This window comes from Sus scrofa, chromosome 1 (genome assembly GCF_000003025.6).
Source record: "Sus scrofa isolate TJ Tabasco breed Duroc chromosome 1, Sscrofa11.1, whole genome shotgun sequence".
Classification (NCBI taxonomy): Eukaryota; Metazoa; Chordata; class Mammalia; order Artiodactyla; family Suidae; genus Sus; species Sus scrofa.
Genome location: NC_010443.5, coordinates 207,722,227 through 207,743,621, shown reverse-complemented (window position 1 = coordinate 207,743,621; position 21,395 = coordinate 207,722,227). Strand labels below are relative to the sequence as shown.

The 21,395-nt window shown below is 38.0% G+C and overlaps 1 protein-coding gene across 13 annotated transcripts in view; it reads right to left on the bottom strand.

The window, feature by feature from the left end:
- The window catches only part of FREM1 (FRAS1 related extracellular matrix 1), a 268,715-nt gene that overhangs the window by 60,904 nt on the left and 186,416 nt on the right, over positions 1 to 21,395 (bottom strand). For 11 of the 13 annotated variants that reach the window (XM_021063564.1, XM_021063514.1, XM_021063573.1 and 8 more), the window contains 5 exons: positions 19,173 to 19,395; positions 12,777 to 12,921; positions 7,777 to 7,918; positions 4,881 to 5,076; positions 879 to 1,143 (listed from right to left, as the gene is read on the bottom strand). In XM_021063564.1, coding sequence (XP_020919223.1) covers positions 879 to 1,143; positions 4,881 to 5,076; positions 7,777 to 7,918; positions 12,777 to 12,921; positions 19,173 to 19,395 — 971 coding nt within the window. Of the gene's footprint in view, positions 1 to 878; positions 1,144 to 4,880; positions 5,077 to 7,776; positions 7,919 to 12,776; positions 12,922 to 19,172; positions 19,396 to 21,395 lie in introns of those variants that run through there. The other 2 variants (XM_021063589.1, XM_021063595.1) reach the window with 2 other exon arrangements.

The following is a 21,395-nucleotide window of genomic DNA, read 5'->3' as shown; positions in this document are numbered from 1 at the left end:
ACATTTACATTATTTGATAGCATTATTTTGAAGGTTGTATTCTGACATGCTAAAAATTATACTGGAGGTCAGAAGCCCTGCATGTATCAAAGATCAATCTCAGGGCCTCCTTCTTAGTAAAACTGGTAGTAAAACTCGGGATGAAGTATATACCACAGTCCCCCCAAAGGCTAGTCTAAGGTTTCTGGGTTCTCGTCCCAGCCCTGGGCATCTGTATTTCCATCAAGGACCTTGTGTTCAGGCAGCTTTGAGAAGCACTAAATGATAGGCCCTCTAGAGTTTTTCTTCCTTTATGTGAGTAGAAACAGACCTCAGTATTTTAAATGAATGTAGACTTTCATTGATGTTATATCTTTGCCTTTTCAACAGATTGTTATTCCTTTCAGTGATTTATTTGATACAGAATCCTTGAACAGGTGCACAGCCCCCAATTATAACATTGTTTCTGTGGGGAAATATGATCCACTTTATGACAACATGATTTATGATATTGTTACCGGAACAGAGTGTGTCAAAAGGCACTGTCTGCTTATGCCAAATGTTTACTAGCAAACTCCTTTTCCTCAGATAGAAACACACACTCAAAAAAGAGGTAAATTGCTTTTCCACATCTCTCATTAGCTGGGATCCTCAGGTCTTCACATTTCTCATCATGGAACAGCTTGCATTTAGATCTGCTTCGGTGTTTATTTTTAGACAACAAGCCCTAATTTCTTGCCTGGCTGCTGTCATTTTAATTGTGTACCTTTCCCTTGCAGCCATCTAGGGAGTGGAAGAAGAGCGTATTTATACCCAAGCTGGAAGAGGATACATTTTTTCCACTCCTTTGTCTTTCTAAGCATTAATCCAAAGAAGGGAAAGCTTTCCTCCGGGCTCACCTGAATGTGTCTCTGTGGACAGCTGCTGGGCTCTTATGTACATAGCAGACTGTCTGTCCTGCTATGTCCATTTGGCTGAAGCTAGTAATGGGGACTCCAGGATGGTGGACATATTCAACCTGGCCATATTGTGGTGGGGAGGTGATAACGTAGAGCAGTTCCTCAGGCTTGTCTGTTCCATCCATGGCAAGGAGGGTGCTGGTTGTCAGGAAACCTCTGTCCCCTTTAGACACCACAAGTGGTTCTGCCAGGATGACAATATCACCTGCATGACAGATGATGGTGCGGTCAGGAACCAAATTTGAAAAAAAAAAAAAAAAATGGCCACAGGGAAGGTAAAAAACAAAGACCAAACTGTGCAGAAATCCAAACTAATATGACATAGCAAGATTTCTATAAAGAGAATTAGTAAGAAGAATTATGCAAAAGACATGAACAGATTACACAGAGAAAGGAAAATACATGTAGCCAATGAAGAGACAAAAAGACACCCAATTCCACTAATAATCATGGAAATAGACATCAAGATCTCAATATCTCACCATCTCAAAACCCTTTAATTGGTAAAGATGCAGAAGTCTGATGATACATAGTGTTAAAGAGGATGTCAAATCTTGCATACGATTCTGGTAGGAGCAAAAACTGGTACACAATTGGAATTATTTTGTACAGAGTTGAACACTTACAGAGGCCTTGACCCTGTGATTGCACTCCAGCTGTGTGCTGGAGAGAAACACATGCACTTGTGCCCAGGAGATCTGTGCTAGAAGGGCCATGGCAGTTTGTAACTGAAAACATTGGAGACAACCCAAATGCCTTTTCAAAAGGTGACTGGAAAAACAAATTGAGGTCTATTCATACCACTGAATTTTGTACAGTAGCAAAATCAGCTAGAGGAATATGCAGCCGCACAGATGTAGCTTAATAACATTTGTTAGTTAGATGAGCAAGTCCCAGAAAATTGTAATCAGAAGTAAGAAAATTAGCACAAAATTCAGGATGGTGGTTCTCTCTGGGGGATGGAAAGAGCACAAGGGTAGATTCTCTTTAAAAAGAAAAAAAATTTTTTTCTTATATAGGTAGATTTCTGATGCTGTTAATATACCAGTCCTTGTGTGTATGGTGGCTGCATAGGTGCTGTTATGTGTGTTTAAAAGAAGGTATGAATGGGTGTCTGAATGAGCAACAGAAAAGAGGATCACACATAGACTAAGGATACAGGGTGTCACAAACTAGGGATTATAATCCAGTTTTGCTCACCTGAGGTTCATTTAAAAAGTGATCATAACTAAGACATTGTTTCTACTTTGTGCCAGGTACAGGGTTAAGGGCTCTTACAACTTCACACCAATACTGTGAGGTAGGCTATTGTCCTATTTCTCAGGCTATAAATGAGGAAACTAAGGTGTAGAAGTGTTAACCAACTTGCTCATGATTATATAACTATGAAAATTGGGGCTAGGACTAGTACTAAAGCCATGTGATCCAGGAACACAAACTCATATCTTTTATATTGCTTCCTCTCTTTAATATACAAGGAGTTCTTACAAATCAAGACTACAGGATAACTATCCAAAAGGAAATATGTGAAAAATAAATGTTAAGTCATTACTAAATTAAAAGTATAAATAGTCAATAAAAATTTGAAAAGATATTTAGTCCTATAAGGAAACACACAATTTGGAATTAAAATTGTATAAAACTTAAAATGTTATTTGGAAAATGAAATATTAAGAAGGTATAATTTTACTTGTGGTTCTTACTGAAGAACAATTTTGCTGACCCCCACCCCCTCAGGGCATGTTTAGCAATGTCTGGAGACATATTAGTTGTCCTAATGGGGTAACAGGGGTGGGGGAGCGGTAGCTACTGGTTTCTATCGGGTAGAGGCCAGAGACACTGCTTAAAATCCTGTAATGGGGAACTCCCATTGTGACTCAGTAGTAATGAACCCAACTATTATCTATGAGGTCGTGGGTTTAATCCCTGGCCCCTCTCAGTGGGTTATGAATCCAGCATTGCCGTGAGCTGCAGTGTAGGTTGCAGACGTGGCTTGGATCCTGTGTTACTGTGGTTGTGGCATAGGCCAGAGGCTACAGCTCCAGTTCAACCCCTAGCCTGGAAACTTCCATGTGTCACAGGTGCAGTCCTAAAAAGAAAAAGAAAAAACCTATAATGCATAACAAAGACGTATCCATCTCAAAATGTCAATATTGCCAAGACTGGGAAACCCTGTTTCCAGACGAAATTGGTCTTTTACCTATACTGTGCTTTTAACTCAAAATACTCCCTTAATGTGACACATGACTATCTTTCAGCCACCAGGATGTGGAGAAGACAAGTAACCAGACCTCCACACCTAACCCATGGAATCCTCTCATTTTCCTCCACATCTTACTCCCAGAGTGCCTCCAAGGCCTCCAGAAGACAAAGAATTCTGGCTGGAAAGAATCCCCAGGTGACTGCGTGGAAGAGAACTCTCCTTCACTCCCTGAATAATGCATTGTGCAAAGGCAATGAGAAGATAGTCTGCTTCATGCATGAGTAGTCTGCTCTGACATTTTATTTGTATTATGTTCTGCCTGGACAAATACTTGTGATGAATGTAGTCTTACTTTTGCAGAGAGAAATAAATGTGTACAGTACCATGTAGCTTATCTGAGAGACACTTATTACACATCTTCCAGGAATGAAGCAAATAAAATATATTATGCAGCCCAAGATAAAAATCTCAGAGTCAATCAATTTGGCTTAAATTTGTTTTAAAAAATTCAAGACAACCACAATTTTATGACACACATGATGTATGACTTTCACTGCACTTAAACATTCAATTTAATTTAACTCTGAGCTTCCTGGAAGCCCAGGCAAAAAAAGGAGTGCATTCTGTCAATCAAGTATATATTGAAGAGTTAAGACTATGTATGCTTTGTCCTCCTGAGAATATATAAATCCTTTACTATATGGATGAAGATATGATCTTTACCCTCCTCACATAAGTTCTAAGCAAAAGTATAGGGTAGTAACATTTGAGAATCAAGGGCATACACTCTTTCTTGCTGAGCTTCCTTTCCACTATTTTTTTTTACTCTCTTCCTTCTACCATTTATCTGCCACTGAGTCCTATCATGCAAATGGTCCGCTTAATTAATTCAATTAATACCTTTGTTGCTAAAGAGTAAGTGTTAGGACTCCAAAGTGCATAGACTAACAACTTCCAACCTTTTCAACAATAAAATTCCTTTTTATTATTTCTTTTATTTTAAAATGCATTTATTTGTATTTTCTTTGTTGTTATTACATTAGAAATGTTTTTCCTTTCAAACTCCATTTTCAAGTAATGATTCAATTCTGAAGATAAAACTAGAGTTATAACATTGATTTGGTAAAATTTTACTTAAAGCATAAAGCTCTGACAGTCAAAGTAGCCTGTGTAGCCATTATGGTACACAAGGTTAGATTTCTGATAGGCCTTTTGAAATACTGAGAATAAGGAATGTACTGGCTGCTCTCATAAACCTCACAGATCTCAGGCAAAGCAAGTGAGGTGCCCTATGATCAAATCATAAGTGATAGAATTTCAAATATAAAGGATGGGAGTTCCCTTCATGGCTCAGTGGTTAATGAACCTGACTAGGATCCATGAGGATGTGGGTTCAATCCCTGGCCTCGCTCAGTGGGTTAGGATCTGGCATTGCCATGAGGTGTGCTGTAGGTTGCAGTTGCAGCTTGGATCCAGCATTGCTGTAGCTGTGGCGTAGGCCAGTGGCAGTAACTCCGATTTGACTCCTGGCCTGGGAACTTCCATACACCATGGGTGTGGCCCTAAAAAGCAGAAGAAGAAAAAAGAGAGAGAGAAAACAAATAAAAAGGATGGAAGAAAGAAAGGAAAGGAAGGAAGGAGGGAAGGGGAGAGGAAGGGGTCATCTTCTGAGTGCTTACATCATCTCACTTCCGGTTGTAAAAGTTGGGTCCCAATAAACCCTGATAGAAATGCTTTACCTTTTCGCATATCCTTGATGGTGATGTGACACTCAAATGCAGGCGATCTATTGTCACCATCCCAGAGGTAGAAGGTGAAGCTGTCTCGGTTCTGGGAATCCAGTGCCCCTGTGTGTGTGTATCTCAGCAAGTTCAGATCCACTTCCTCCTGAGTGCATTTCATGCCAGGGTACAGAGGGACCCAGTCCCTCCCTGTCTGAAAGGTGCCAGAATTAGTCAGCTGCCCATGGTTTTTTTCCACCCTCAAGCTGCGTTAGTGGACATTTTCCATATCCTCTGAAAAACTTCCAATATAAATGATATTTCAGGAAAACTCCAGATTTAATTTTTTTGTCATTCTATTTTATATTTTCCATTGAAAGGAGTATATTAAAACAATTTTAGACCTTGAGGAAAAATGAGCTTTGACCAAAAGATTTTTGACAAAGTCATGTGGCATTTCAACAGCAGTGCTACTTTCGAAGTATTTATCATAAGCAGTCATGTCTGATTAAATATTCCAATTAATGAGAGCAGGTGCGTCATCAAGGTGTTGGAATTGACCCTTTAAAAATTGAATGTTTTTTATTTGGGGTTTCTTTTTTTAGTTCTTATGATTGTACAACTAATAAAACCTATTTTTTCAAACTGGTTTGTCACTGGGCTTACCTGAATAGATTGGGTATACTTACTCCCCATACATTTTTCAGGCTTACTAAAGTCCCCTGCAAATTATCAAAATCCCTATCATTCCCTATATTAATACCCTAAGTCAAAACAAAAATAACCACAAATATTATGTATTATTTATCTTACTCTTCTAAAAATAAGCAGGCATTAATAAAGCACATGGTCTGTACAGAACTGTGTAGAAATTGCGGCATTTTGCATTAAAAGAGGTCCTCTAATACAACTAAGAGTATTAGAAAATACAGTTATAATAAATCTGTATCTAATTAGTAATTCTATTGTTGTTCTCCTAAGATGTATAGCTTTTCTTAAGAAGGTCTTGTAAAAGTCCTTTGACGTAATTCGAGAAAAACATCCTCTCAAAAATTTACTATATGGTAAATTTACTAAATGGTATTATCTTGAGCTTTGCCTGTCTGGCTTGAGAGATGAATACAGAAATTTAGACCATTTGTCTTTTTATTTCCCTTGATCTGTTACTCCACAGACCCCCAGTTTCTAGAGAAAAGGCTTTGCTCTCCTCTCTACTCACTGTGTTACCACTCCTCATTATGACTTATTTGATAAAGCTCCCTCCTCTTTAATGTTTGTGTCTATTCAATGTCTGCACACAGTTGTGTTCTGCCACAGTGATCACTGGGTGAAAGGTAATTACATTGTAATAATTGTACTCACTGTTTATTTTCATCCTAAGATCTATTTGTAAATTTCATCTTTTAAAACAGATTCTCTTCCAAAAGTTTTAAACCAGACAGCTGGCAACTCCACTTAATATTTTTCTTTATCATCTTTTCCCAGAAAGTAAATACAGAAAAAGATATTTTTTGCTCTCCCTCATCTCCATCTCATTCCCCACTTGCCCTCCCAAGTGCAAGCTTTGACTTGACAAAGTTATTGGCAAGTCCCAACAGGGGAAGAAAATAAGAGTCAGGTTGAAAATGGGAAAAACGCAGGAAAGCCAACTAGAAAACAAGGACACTTGAGGAAGTCCAGGAGGTCTGGTTGCTGTGCTTGGAGATACATGGAGAACCCCTAGGGAGCTGGGACAGAGCTCTCTGGAGCCATCCTGGGAATCTGGACCCATCTGGATTTTCACAAAATCCAAACACTCCAGTTCCCATGCCACTCACATGTGTGTGAGCTCTCACTGCATTTCTGCATCATTACTCTTTGAAATGAAATAAGGACACAGCTGCACCTCAATTTAAATCAGTGATGGTTCTTCACATTGATTCTCTTTGGTGCCCACAATGGCAGACCATCAATCTTTATGTCCACCAGATATTTATTTTTGAAAAAACAGACTTCTAGAGCAGTTTTTGTGGGTATCAACAAATACACAGAATGCATTCTTGTTTTTCTCAGGCTTATCTACATGACATTAAAAGTTAAGTATGCAATCAAGTAATCACACTGGAGATGGTTGGTGGTTATTGATACTAGCTGTAATCTACCATTCAAATAGTTTGATGGATTACTCAAGTGACCTTCTCAAGTGACTGGGCCATAATTTGCATTGGGCTGATCCTTGGGCATCACACACAAAGTCTGAATCAGACCTGTGAGCACCATTTGTTAAAAGACCATCTTTTCTCCACTGTATTACCTCTGCTGCTTTGTCAAAAATCAGTTACTAAACTTCTGTGGGTCTATTTCTGGGCACTCTGTTCTGTTCCACTGATCTCTTTATTTATTCTTTTACCAAACTCACATTTTCGGACTTAATGTAGTTGTATGGTAAGTCTTGAAGACAAGTAGTGTCGGTCTTTCAGTTTCATTCTTTCATATTATCTTGGTTATTCTAGGTATTTTTCCTCTCCAGATAAACCTTAGAATAAGTTTGTTTATATCCACAACAACTGCTCTAAAAATAAAGTCTATTTTTTTCCAAAATAAATATCTGGTGGAAATAGAGCTATCTCAAAGAATAGCTGATTCTCATCAGAAACTAGATAACCTTCTTTACCCTAGTAACTCCCTGCCCTCCAATGCAGATACAATGCCAAGGGGAAGGAGCAATGAAGAATTTTGACTTTGTCTGGATTTACCCTGAATTGAGTAAGTAAATTTAGAATAGTGTGAGTTCACCCCAAACTAGGAAAATTAAAATTTCCACTTCTTGGCAAAATATGGCTATTATACAATAAATTAGTTATAGAAATCTGCATTGAGAAAATTTACACCTGTTACTTCCATTTTGAAAAATAAAAGTAAAAAGGCCACTCACCTTAAGCTGAAGTTGTCCATTTTGGGGAAGCCTTTCAAATACATAGTAAATCTTCTCTCTGGGTGAGTCTTCATCTATGGCTGAAAGAATAGCACTCGAAATAATACGAGTTTCGCCCATACTCATTGTAATTTCAGCCTTCCTGTACAAAGGAAGATGTCTGGGTTAATACAAAAAAAAAAAAAAAAAAAAAAAAAAAAAAAAAAAAAAACCCCAGAAAATACCACTTTAGCAGGGGACACATAAAATGACTATTATAGCACTCAACCTTCAAAAATCCAAATCCAATACAATATCCAAAGTACAGAAAATGATGGAATCCCCCGGTAACCCAGTAGTTAAGGATTCAGCCTTGCCACTTCTGCGGCTCAAGTTTGATCGCTACTTCTGAGAACTTCCACATGACTCAGGTGGACCAAAAAAAAAAAAAAAATTACTGAAAACGATGAGGCAGACTCATGAAATAAGCTCTCACCTCACCTTATACGTCAAGGTCCTAAAGACAATTAGTCAGCAACAATGATATGATATGAGGTAATTACATACTTCTCTTTACTGGTATAGAACTTTACAATTTTATGTTAAAATTTACTTTATAAACTGATTTTATTTCCAAAATTTTACTTGATATAACAACAACCCCATGAAATGGGGCAGGTATGACTATTCCAGCTTTATAGACAGAAAAGATGAAATGACTTATTTACAGGCATTCTGTTACCTGTTATGATGGACCATTAAGATTTTGGTGATCCTTGGTGAGCTGCATCTTCTCTACATTACCCTTCTCCTCTTCAGTAATATTCTGGGTAACTAGCATTCTCTGCACAGCAATTCATCTTTTCCAAGTGCTACAGCTGCCAGGTGAGCTCCTGGCATCTTGAGGAGAAGTCTGGGACAGCAAGCAGCTGCTGCTTCTACCCTAGATGCTGCTGTGGGTTTCCTGTGTCCCATAAAGTGCTGCTGCTTTCACAGCCAAGATGGCCGCCTTCCCTGGTCTCACCAAAGTGAGGAAGGGATTTCTCTCTACCTGTGTTCCTAGCTCTTGGTTTGGGTCATCACACATGGCCTAACTCTGTCCAACTTGACAATTTGTTTCTGAGGAAAACTGGGAAGTTTCCTTGGAATTTGGATCAAGGACCTTTGAGTAGCATCAAGTGGCCTTCTCAACAGCCTTCCACTCCTCTGCTGAGAAGCCAAAGCCCAAACACATCAGTTCTAACCTTTTTTACTAGATTTTTCTTGCCTACTCACAACAGGCATTTTCCCTGGCAGAAAGAGGTGACTTTTTCCTACCTTATTACCAGAGAATACTAATCCCATCATTCAAGAAGGCTAATGAATCCATTGGTTTGGGCTTACAGAGATTAGCAGTGCTTTTAATAGAAAGAGGTGAATTGAAACAGGAAGCCAATGTAATGAAGATGCTAAGGAGTCTGGTAGAAAGAAAGTGCCAAAATTAAATGTCAGCAGAGAGAAGAAAGTATGTTAGAGTCTGAGTTACCCTGAAGGGGACCCTGGGACCAAGACTTTGGTGCAGGTAATTTATTTGGGAAGTGATCTCAGGCATAAGCGAGAGGGAATGAGGAGTGAGGGAAGGAAGAAGGAAAAGGCAACAAAGGGTGTCTTTATTACTATGGGCTCAATCCTGCTGGGAGTTCTCTGAAGAGCCATGTAGAATATGCCTTGAATTGTACTTCTGAAGAATGGGAGGCTGGGACACTAGCCAGCTGGGACACTTATCTACTAGCTCTCATAAGCAGAGGGCTGCTCTCAGAGTGTTTTCTGCTGTGCCAAGATGTGGGCAGAATGAGCCACTAGTGCTTCACAAAAAGCCCAGAGACAGAAAAGCAGAGCATTAGAGGGACTTAAGTAGGACAGTAACCATGTGCAGGGTACATTTGTCACCTCTATAGCTGGAATCAGAGGTAGACTAAGGGCGTTGTAACCCCAAGAGCTAAGAGCATCTGTTGCAGCCTCTAAAAGGAACATCAAAGTAATGCTGTCACGGAGTTCTCGTCGTGGCTCAGTGGTTGAAGAATCTGACTAGGAACCGTGAGGTTGTGGGTTCGATCCCTGGCCTTGCTCAGTGGGTTAAGGATCCAGCATTGCTGTGAGCTGTGGTGTAGGTTGCAGACGTGGCTCAGATCCTGTGTTGCTGTGGCTCTGGCATAGGCCAGCAACTACAGCTCCAATTCAACCCCTAGCCTGGGAACCTCCATATGCCACAGGAGTGGCCCAAGAAATGGCAACAACAACAAAAAAAGTAATGCCGTCATAGGCTCTAATAAGCTCCAACAGGATGAGAAGACATTAGATTTTGTTGGAAAGTCAAGGGTAACTTTTAAGGGACGTTGGAGACAGCAGCCAGGAGGAAGCAATCACAAGCTCTTCTTCCCAATAGTTTGGCACTGAAATGAATGAGGGACAGGGTCATTGCTGTAGTTTTAGAATAAGGATAACGGCTTACAATAATGATACTAACACGTATAAGAACTTATATACTCGCCAGTCTTCCAAGTCCTTTTACATATTTTAATTCATTTAATCCTTTCAACAACCACACGAAAAGGATACTGCAATTCTCTCCATTTACAAAGAGGTTGACAAAGAATTAGAGAGAGGTTAAGTAACATGTTCAAGGTCATGCCACTGGTAAGTGTTTGAACCAAAGCAGTCTGGTCCAGAATTTGTTCCCTTCACCACTAACTATAGCCCTGTGTCTTGTTAGCAGAAGGAATGAAAAGAGAGTTTGGAGACACGGTACAGAAAAAATAATGGAGCATGTTCTGGGGAGAAGGCAGGAGGGGATATATCCAAGGCCATGTACTGAAGGGAAAAGCAGAGAAGGAAAAAAGAAAAGAAAGAAGAAGGAGGGATTTTAAAGCAGGGATTAAGAGGACTTGGTGACTCTGCAGATGAAGTTATTCTGGGAAGTTTAATAGCAGGAACATAACAGGAAATATTAACTCAGATAGGGCTGAATGAGTGCCTTGTTATTTTAGCTTTCTGCTCTTAGGTTTCTCGGTGAGGATAATAATACCTACTTCACAATTTTGGTGAGGGTTTAAGAAACAAACATATGTGAAAGGATCCACTATAGTGTCTGTTACATAGTAAGCATAAAACACTGGTTTTCACCTCTCTCACTCTTAGATGAAGTGAGGTCATCAGCAAGGAGAGGTTTTTGTTTTTTTTGTTGTTGGTGTTTTTTTGCTTTTTAGGGCCACACTTGCGGCATATGGAAGTTTTCAGGCTGGGGTCAAATCAGAGCTACAGCTGCTGGCCTATGCCATAGCCACAGCAACGCCAGATTCGAGCCATGTCTGTGACCTACACCATAGCTCACAGCAATGTCAGATTCCCAACCCACTGAGCAAGGACAAGGATCAAACCCACATCCTCATGGATACTAGTTAGATTTGTTTCTGCTGCACCACAATGGGAACTCCCAAAGAGGCTTTATAATACCACAATATCCTTCATGTTCTCATTTTTATAACCAAGATCATGCCAATCCAACACTGCAGCTAGAGAATCAGGAAATAGACATTTCTCTTGAACACTCTTAGGCAAAGTGATGACTGAGATGCAACCCTCCAAAAAACTATCTCCAGTATTTCCCCAAAATGATTTCTAAGGGCCTGACTGGTGGCCCATAAGGGAACAGCAGGAGAATTTGCAGGATTAGGAAGGGACTTGTTTAAGGTTCTCTTTTCTGCAAAGTGGAGGCTTTGGAAGTATACAACTTACAGGAAGTAGTTCATTTCCTGATAAAAACTTGGACTCTCTGCTCAATGCCTCTCACTGCTGCACCATGGAAGAACTCAAAGAGGGATCAAGAAGCAAACACTTCCCTCCACCCAGCACCTGAGAAGGGTTGGGCTTCTTAAAGGTCTAACCTTGAACAATTCTGTAGAGTTTCTAATTATAAGAGAAAAGGCTAGAACTATAGATACATAATTCATGATGACTCTGTGCCCTATGATCAAACTCTGATCAGCTGCATAGAGAGACACTGAGAAAGTCTACAATTAATAAAATCAGTGCAAAATTTTTAGAAAGTGATCATTTGACATTGGGTTCTGTGGGTGTTAATCCATACAGAACATAGTCGAGGACTGGAAGACAGTGAAATACTAAGATGATGAAAGAAGTGGCACTCTTAGTTCAAAGTTTGAGTAAATCCACAGTGAAGACTGTCTGCAGTTAATATTATCACACTATAATTGAATCTGTATATTAATAACATTGTGGGGGGGTGTGCAAATGGTTAAAATTTTTTTTCATTTATACTGATTTTTATTTTTTCCATTATAGCTGGTTTACAGTATTCTGTCAATTTTCTACTGTACAGCAAGGTGACCCAGCTACACATACATGTATATGTTCTTTTTTCTCACATTATCATGCATTAATTGTTATTTCCCCAATACAATTATTTCTACTGTACAGCATGGTGTACACATACATATATGCATACATATATGCATTCTTTTTTCTCACATTATCATGCTCCATCATAAGTGGCTAGACATAGTTCCCAGTGCTATACAGCAGAATCTCATTGTTAATCCATTCCAAAGGCAATAGTTTGCATCTATTAACCCCAAGCTCCCAATCCACCCCATTCCCACCCCCTCCCCCTTGGCAACCACAAATCTTTTCTTCATGTCCATGATTTTCTTTTCTGTGGAAAGGTTCATTTGTGCCATATATTAGATTCCAGATATAAGTGTTTAAATATTGAATACCCTGTTTGCTCCAGCCTGTCTGTTCAGTCATTTTAAATTATGTACAAATAAGTAGAACTTTTAGAGGAAAATCAAATAATTAAAAGGGTAATTTGAGAACTGTCAAGGATAGGTTCCATTTTTTAACATTTGCAGGAGCCATCAATGACATGTTTCTCTGTAGAGGACACACATTCCATGTGCACCGTCTTCTAGACCTCGGAAGTCTATAGAGAATCAGAAACAGACTATTTTCAAATAACTTACTTGCTCAGTACTGGTTTCTCATCATTAACTGGAGTGACCACTATAGAAATGGTTTTAAATATCTTATGTTTCCCATCTGACAACTGGATTGTAAAGTTATCAGCAAGGCTCTCTGAATCATCATGTACATACATCAGCCTCATTCCTGAAAGAAGGGAAAAAAAGAGAGAAAGTAAATCTTTTTTATGATTGAACTATTACAAAGCATGTCACAGCTAATTTGTTTTCATTTCCAAGGCACTGTTGTTAGCAAGAGCTCATTAATCAGTACAAGAAGTTGAAATTAAGCTGCTTTATGAAGAATACACTTTTAGTTCATTAAAATTCCTAATCTAATCATCTGTTGGATGATGTGGTAGGAAGATGTGGTATATACACGCAATGGAATACTACTCAGCCATAGAAAAGAACAAAATAATGCCATTCGCAGCAACATGGATGGAACTAGAGACTCTCACACTGAGAAAGTCAGAAAGAGAAGGACAAATACCATATGATACCACTTATATCTGGAATCTAACATATGGCACAATGAACCTTTCCACAGAAAAGAAAATCATGGACTTGGAGAAGAGACTTGTGGTTGCCAAGGGTCAGGGAAAGGGATGGATTTGGGTTAATAGATGCCAATTCTTGCTTTTGGAATGGATTAGCAAAGAGATCCTGTTGTGTAGCACTGGGAACTATGTCTAGTCACTTATGATGGAGCATGATAATGTGAGAAAAAAGAATGTATACATGTATGTGTAACTGGGTCACCTTGCTGTACAGTAGAAGACTGACAGAACACTGTAAACCAGCTATAATGGAAAAAAATCATTATATAAAATAATAAATTAAAAAATAATACAAAAAATCCTATTTGTTGTATTTGATAAGGGTCTCATTTAATATCACTGAGAAAAGGATATATTATTTAATAAATTGCCAAGAATAATGGTGTTGGGATGTTTAAACAAAGATTAGTTCACTACTTAGGGAAAATTATAATTAGATCCTTACCTCAAGCCAATAACCAAAATAGATTCTAGACTAATCAAAATTTAAATACAATCTATTTTTAAAACCTGTATAACATTCATATGGAAATGCAAGAGACCCAGAATAGCTAAGAGAGTCTTGAAAAAGATGAACAAAGTTAGAGGACTCACAGTCCCCATTTTCAAAGTGTACCACAAAGCTACAGTAATCAAGACAATATAGTACTGGTGTAGAATAGACATAGATTAATCTAATAGTAGAAAGTCCAGAAATACATTCAACCATTTATGATCAACTGATTTTCATCAAGGACCCCAAGGCCATTCAATGGGGAATGAGTGGTCTTTCAATAAACAGTGCTGGGACAACTGGATGCCCAAAGGCAAAAGAAAAAAAATGGTGTTGGATCACTACCTCACATTATATATAAAAGTTAATTCAAAATAGGATCATAGACCTAAATACCAAGAGCTAAACTAGAAAAACCATTGAAAGAAAACATTTGTGTCTTCGGTTTAGGCAAAAGTTTCTTAGATAATACACCAAAAGCGCAAGTGACCAGAAGAACAACAAAACAAAAAATAGAAAATTTGGGCCCTAAATGATACCATCGAGTTAGCAAAATGACAACTGGAGAGAATATTTAGAAATCATATGCTTGAAAAGGAAGAGTCTAGGATCCAGAACATATTAAGAACTCTAGCAACTCAATAATAGAAGACAAATAACCCAATTACAAAATGGGATAAGGGTTTGAATAGATATTTTTTCCAAAGAAGATATACAGGGAGTTCCCACTGTGGCTCAGTGAAAACGAATCTGACAAATATCCATGAGGATGTAGGTTTCATCCATGGCCTCACTCAGTGGGTTGGGGATCTGCATTACTGTGAGCTATGGTGTAGGTAGCAGATGTGGCTCAGATCCCGTATTGCTATGGCTGTGGCATAGGCTAATCGCCTAATCTGGGAACTTCCATATGCCACAAGTGTGGCCTTAAAAAGCACACACACACACACAAAAGGAGTTCCCGTTGTGGCTCAGTGGAAAGGAATCTGACTAGAAACCATGAGGTTGCGGGTTCGATCCCTGGCCTCACTCAGTGGGGTAAGTATCCGGTGTTGCCGTGAGCTGTGGTGTAGGTCACAGACATGGTTCAGATCTGGCATTGCTGTGGCTCTGGCGTAGGCTGACAGCTGGAGCTCCAACTCAACCCCAGCCTGGGAACCTCCACATGGCATGGGTGTGGCCCTAAAAAGCAAAAAAAAAAAAAAAAAAAAAAAAAAGATACACAAATAGCCAATAATTCTATGATATGCAAATAACCAACAAACCTATGAAAAGTTGCTCAATACCACTAGATATTAGGGAAACCAAAATCAAAACCACAACGAAGTAGTACTTCACAATAGGATGGTTATAGTAAAAAAGATGGACAGTAACAAATGTTGGTGAGGATGTAGAGAAATTGGAACTCATATGCTATTGATAGGAATATCAAATGATTCAGCTACTTTGGAAAATAAACAGTTCAAGCAATTCCAATCCTAGATGTATACCCAAGAGAAATGAAAATGTATACCCACGCAAAAACTTCGAATATTCATAACAGTATTATTCATAATAGTTAAAAAGTAGAGGGAGGTCCCATTATGGCTCAGTGGTAGAGGGAGTATCCATGAGAATATGGGTTCAATCCCTGGCCTCCCTTAGTGGGTTAAGGATCCAGTGTCACCGTGAGCTGCAGTGTATGTCACAGATGTGGCTCAGATCCTGAGTTGCTGTGGCTGTGGTATAGGCCAGCAGCTATAGCTCTGATTCAACCCCTAGCCTGGGAACTTCCATATACCACACCTGCGGCCCCAAAAGAAAAAAAGTGAAAAGTGGGAGTTCCCATGTGGCACAGTGGGTTAAGTATCTGGCATTGTCACTGCAGCTGCTCAGGTTGCTGCTGTGGCATGGGTTCAACCCCAGGAACTTCCATATGCTGCAAGTAATGCCAAAAAAAAAAAAAAGGAGAAGTGACCCAAATGTTTATCAAGTGGTGAATGGACAAATAAATTGTGACATGTCCATACAAGAGAATATTATTTGTCAATAAAAAGTAATGGAGTATTGACTCATGCTATACCGCAGATGAATCTTGAAAGCATTATGCTAAATAAAAGAAGCCAGTTACAAAAGATCACATATTCCATTTATATGTTTTCACTTATATAAACTGTTCAGAACAGACAAATCTATAGAAATAGAAAGTAGGTTAGCTGTTGCCAGGTTTTCAGGGAGGGAGGGATAAGAGTGACTGCTAACAGGTATGGGGTTACTTTGGGGGGAAGTAATGAAAATGTTCTAAAATTGATTATAATGAATACACTAAAAGCCACTGAACTGTGCACTTTAAATTGGTGAATACTATGACATGTGAGCTTTATCTCAATAAACATGTTTTAAAGGATTTGGAAGAAAACATAAATAAATATCTTAGTCCTGGCTGTGGAAGGTCTTCCTAATACAAAAACAAAAGTGCATGAAGAAAAATAACAATAAATTTTACTACTTACAATTTTTATTTCTCTATATAAAAAAACATTGAAAAACTTATTTGTAACATGACAAAAATATAAAAAAATATTTAATGATCCTTTATTAATCAGTATTAACTGACAGAAAAACAGGCAACAGACATTATTCACATGATCGATGACATGAAAATATGTTCAATCCTACTCATAATCTAAGAATTTCAAATCAAGGTAACAAAAGACCCCTCACTGACAAATTTGCAAAGGTTTTTAAAAATGATATCCAAAAACAAAAAAAGTAATTCCCATGTCATGGCTCAGTAGTTAATGAATCCAACTAGTATCCATGAGGACATGGGTTCAATCCCTGGCCTTGCTCCATGGGTTAAGGATCCAGCATTGCCGTGAGCTGTGGTGTAGGTCACGGACAGGGCTCAGATCCCACATTGCTGTGGATGTGGTGTAGGCTGGCGACTGCAGTTTGGATTCAACCCCTAGCCTGGGAACCTTCATATGCCACCGGGGCAGCCCTAAAAATGACAAAAAGACAAAAAAAAATGATATCAGTTCTTGATTAGGAAAATAGGCATACCCATGCACATGGTGGCAATGACAAATTTTTCCCCAAAAGTGTTGTAAGTGCTGCTCTTTTTATATCGAGTCATCTCACTATAAAAATTTATGCAGAAGAAATATTGAGATAGATGCCAAGATTTATGTCACATAAATATATGTAAAATATTTATTGTTATGTAACTTACAATATCAAAATATGAAAATCTGCATATTTAAAAGGAGACAGTTGTAATAAAATTATAGTCTATATAATGAAACACTGTAATTATCACAATCATATTTTCAATTTAACATTTTAAAAGTAAAAAGATTCTTATAATAGTTGATAAGAAAAAAACAGACTACATAATATGGTAGCAGTTTCTAAGTTCTGTTTGTTTGGTGGGGGCAGAGGTGAGAATATACTAAAGTTTACCAAAAAAAGGAAGACGTAAATGAATCAAACTAAAATAGAGGTGAAAAATCTAATCTCTAAGAATGTCACTGAAATATTAATTTAGATGAAAATTTAAAATTTTTTCTTCAAAATGATTGTGTAATGCAAACAAAACTACATGCATATAATATTCATTTAATCTAATAATAATCACTGAGTGTTAGTTTTTAAAAACTGTCTTTCTCGAGAATAAAATTTGAATTACTATTTCTTTTGCCTTGGTCTTAAATTTCCAAAAATATTGTAACAGTATATTGTATTATTCACCACACACAGTTATTTGTCTGGTAATACCATTTCAGCTCTACAACCGATTTCTTTGCATATGATAAAACATGTTTGCATTTGAGAAACGTGTGAATTAGCTTTTCCAATTCAGATGATATGGTGCAACTCCTGAAACATAAACTTTGGAGCAGAGAGCTTACACTCTAGTTGGGGAAAGAAAAAAATTAAAAGACAATGGAGATAAGCATAGGGAACTATATCCAATCTTTTGACAAAGAAAATGATGGAAGATAATATGAGTAAAAGAAACATATATATGTATGACTTAGTCACTTTGCTATACAGCAGAAATTGGCACAATATTGTAAATCAACTATACTTTAATTTTTTTTTAGACAGTAGGAGTTCCTGCCATGGTGCCATGATCCCCTTGATCAGTGGCATCTCCGCAGCGGGAGGATGCAGGTTTGATCTCAGGCAGGCAGAGTGGATTTAGGATACATTGTTGCTGCAGCTGCAGCATAGGTCACGACTTCAGTATGGACATGATCCCTGGCCCGGGAATTGCATATGGCATGGGATGGACAAAAAAGAGAATAATAATAATAATAATAATAATAATAAAAAGACAGTAGGAAATGTCGAACAAGTGCTGGATGAAACAAATGGAGAGAAAGAAGTGTTTGGAAGGTGGGGTGAGCTCCACGGAGAGGTCCATAGTGGACTGATTCTGAAGGCTGGTGTTGTCTGGCACAGTGAAGGAGGGAAAGGACCACTCAGGAGGGGTAAACAGAATACCGGGAGGAAGGGCAGGAAGGAGAGTGAGAGTAGACGGTGATTCTAGAACCAGCACACTTTTCTCAAACATTTTAAAGCATGCATATATATGTTAAATGAGAAAAGATTAATTTTTCAAAAAGAATAATGAAAAAATAATTTGGGAGTTCCCCTCGTGGCTCAGTGGTTAATGAATCTGACTAGGAACCATGAGGTTGCAGGTTTGATCCCTGGCTCACTCAATGGGTTAAGGATCTGGCATTGCTATGAGCTGTGGTGTAGGTTGCAGATGCAGCTCTGTGGTTTAGGCCAGCAGCTAAAGCTCTGATTCGACCCCTAGTCTGGGAACCTCCATATGCCACAGGTGCGGCCCCAGAAAAGATAAATAAATAAGCAGATAAATAAATAAATAAATAAAAATAATTCAGGCTGTTATCCCAGTGGGTCATTTCCTTAAAGAACAAATTATCTCTTCAGATATTATGAGTTATTACATGTCGCTCTATATTTGCTACAAATGTGGAAGTTTTGGTAGAGAAGACTCAAATTTACGTCCATGATCTCAATAGTTTTAAAAAAGAATTTTTTACTAAGACATTAAAAGCTTGAGGTAATACCCCAAATCACAAATATCATTGTTATAGATGCTCTAAAAGTGAAAGAAAACATGTTATTTCCTGTTCAATTACCCACTCTCTCTCTCTGGGGCTTTTCACCCTGCATTAATCCAGAGCCTAGAGAAAAACCCTGGAGGGATAAATGAATAAAGTAGATGAATGTCATTTATTCACATCCTGTTTCTGTGATTTATTATTGTCTTTTCTGGGTTAAATTATTATAATCGACATCAACAAAGTGAAATGAAACATGGCATACCATTCTTGAGAAGTTCCATGGAAAAATTGTAAACAAGTTCGTGCTTCTGGTTAGGGCTGGCAGGCTGCTTGTATTGAGAAAAGTCTTTGATAAACACTTTGTTGATGAGGAAGCCATGACGTGGTTGGTGAGTGATGGTGAAGAGCAAAGCGTCCTTAGGAATGTCAAGGTCAGCAGCATTGATGATGGAAGAATCCAGCTCTCTCATCTGACCCTCACACACCTAAAGCAAAACAAGTCAGAAAAGTCAGCTACAGATGAAGTAAAACCTTTCTTTCGGCAAACTGCTCAAAATAAATAATTTTAAGATATCCTAGAATAATTTTAAGATATCCTTGCAAACTTTCCATGAGATTTATATGTAATATGGTCCTAAAAAGAAGTTTCTCATTTAACATGACCTTAGAAGACAAAACCAAATCCATTAATATTTCTCACATTTTTTTTTCTGAATATTTCAAAGCACTTCATTTCAAAGTCCTCCATGAAGGACCAAGGAGAATTACACATAATCTCATATCCATATAATGCATAATTTAAAGGTAGGGGGAAAAGCAACCAAAAGGATGCTTGCTTTCTGGAAGTCACAGAGTTGTAAAACCGAGTGCAGACCCTGTCTTCAGATCCTAGCTTGTTATTTTAACCTTCTGGACCATGTTGCTTTCACAATTCTTGCGTTTCTGTTTTAGAAATGGCACAAATATCTGCTATTCGCATTGAATGTTTTTAATTTCTATCACTGTAGTAAAAATGTCTGTATTTCAATTACAGTCAGTAACAATGGAGAGGATGCTTCTGGATGCACAATGGTGTGTATTTTAATTCTGGGTACCTTATTTCTGCCTAATCATAACACCTTTAATTTTCCCGAATGACTTCACACTTCATAATCCTTCCAGCACAAAGAAAACTAAATGCATTTCAGCTCCTACAGGTTATTTAGAACCATGAGTACAATTGACATGGTACTTAGTCATCCTTTGTCTTCTTTTTCTCATAGCGACGAAATATTCCTGTTTCGTATTCTGAAATATAGCAAAAAGATCTAAATAATGTGAGTATAGAAGTTTAACGTGCTTATTGGGCACCTGCAGTGTCACTGTACATTGTGGAAATGTGCATATCCAAAGGAATCAAAGTCAGATGAGACTGGGAGGGCCTATCCATCAAGAATTATAATGCAAGGAAAATATCTAGTGCTACTAAATATGACTAAACAAGAAATGCAAGGTGTGAAGGAGCCGAGGAATGTCTTCCCATCTGAGTAGACATTTTAGCTGTGAAGGAGACATACTTGTAAAAATGAACTTTCTCTTCAATATCTCTTAATAACTTTGACAAGAGCCTTCCGACAGCTACTCTTCCCTGAATGTGTATAAAGAAGAATCATAACATCTGATATTTGAGCTAAAATTATGCTGGCTTTTTTTATCCACCCTACTTGTTAATAACTAAGATGGTATCATAATTTAATGCACAAGGATAGAATTATGAAATCAGGAAGCTCCCCTGTGGTGCAATGGGTTAAGGATCTGGCATTGCTGCAGCTGTGGTGCAAGCTGCAACTGTAGCATGGGTTTGATCCCTGCCCTCCCAAAAAGAATTATGAAATTATCTTTGATGGAAACTTGTCTTTTTCTCCAAAAACTTAAATAAATAAAGTAGCCTGAAAAGATGTTCTAATTATCTTTCTTTATAAAGCTTGGGGTTCTTGGACTCACTGTATGACAACCATTCTCATTTACAAAATGATAAATTCATTCGCAAGATGGCTAGGAAACTTGATTGAAAAAACTGTGGGATTCTTTTTTGCACATTCAATTGTTGACTGAGGTTATACATAGATGGTTTAGCTCAATATACACATAATGCAGAAACTCACTAGTAGACAGCTTTGAAATGGATTATAATAAACTAAGACCTCAATTTATTTATTTATTTATTTTTTTGCAAGTTGCAGCACAACTTGATGGGAGCCCAGCTAGCTAAAAAATAAATACCCTTTTTTTCACAAGAGAGCAAAATAAATATGCCCATTAAAAAAATCGCTTTAAGCTTAAAGCCAGCTCTTTCAGGAACACATGGGGCTCCATAGTTGTTGCTTTTCAACAGCTTCTCCAAGGAATGCACTGAGGGGAAAAAAGTATGATTACTTTCAGAGAAGAGCAAGAGACAAATTCCCAGTGGCCTAATTATTTCAGAAATCCCAACCCTAGATACATA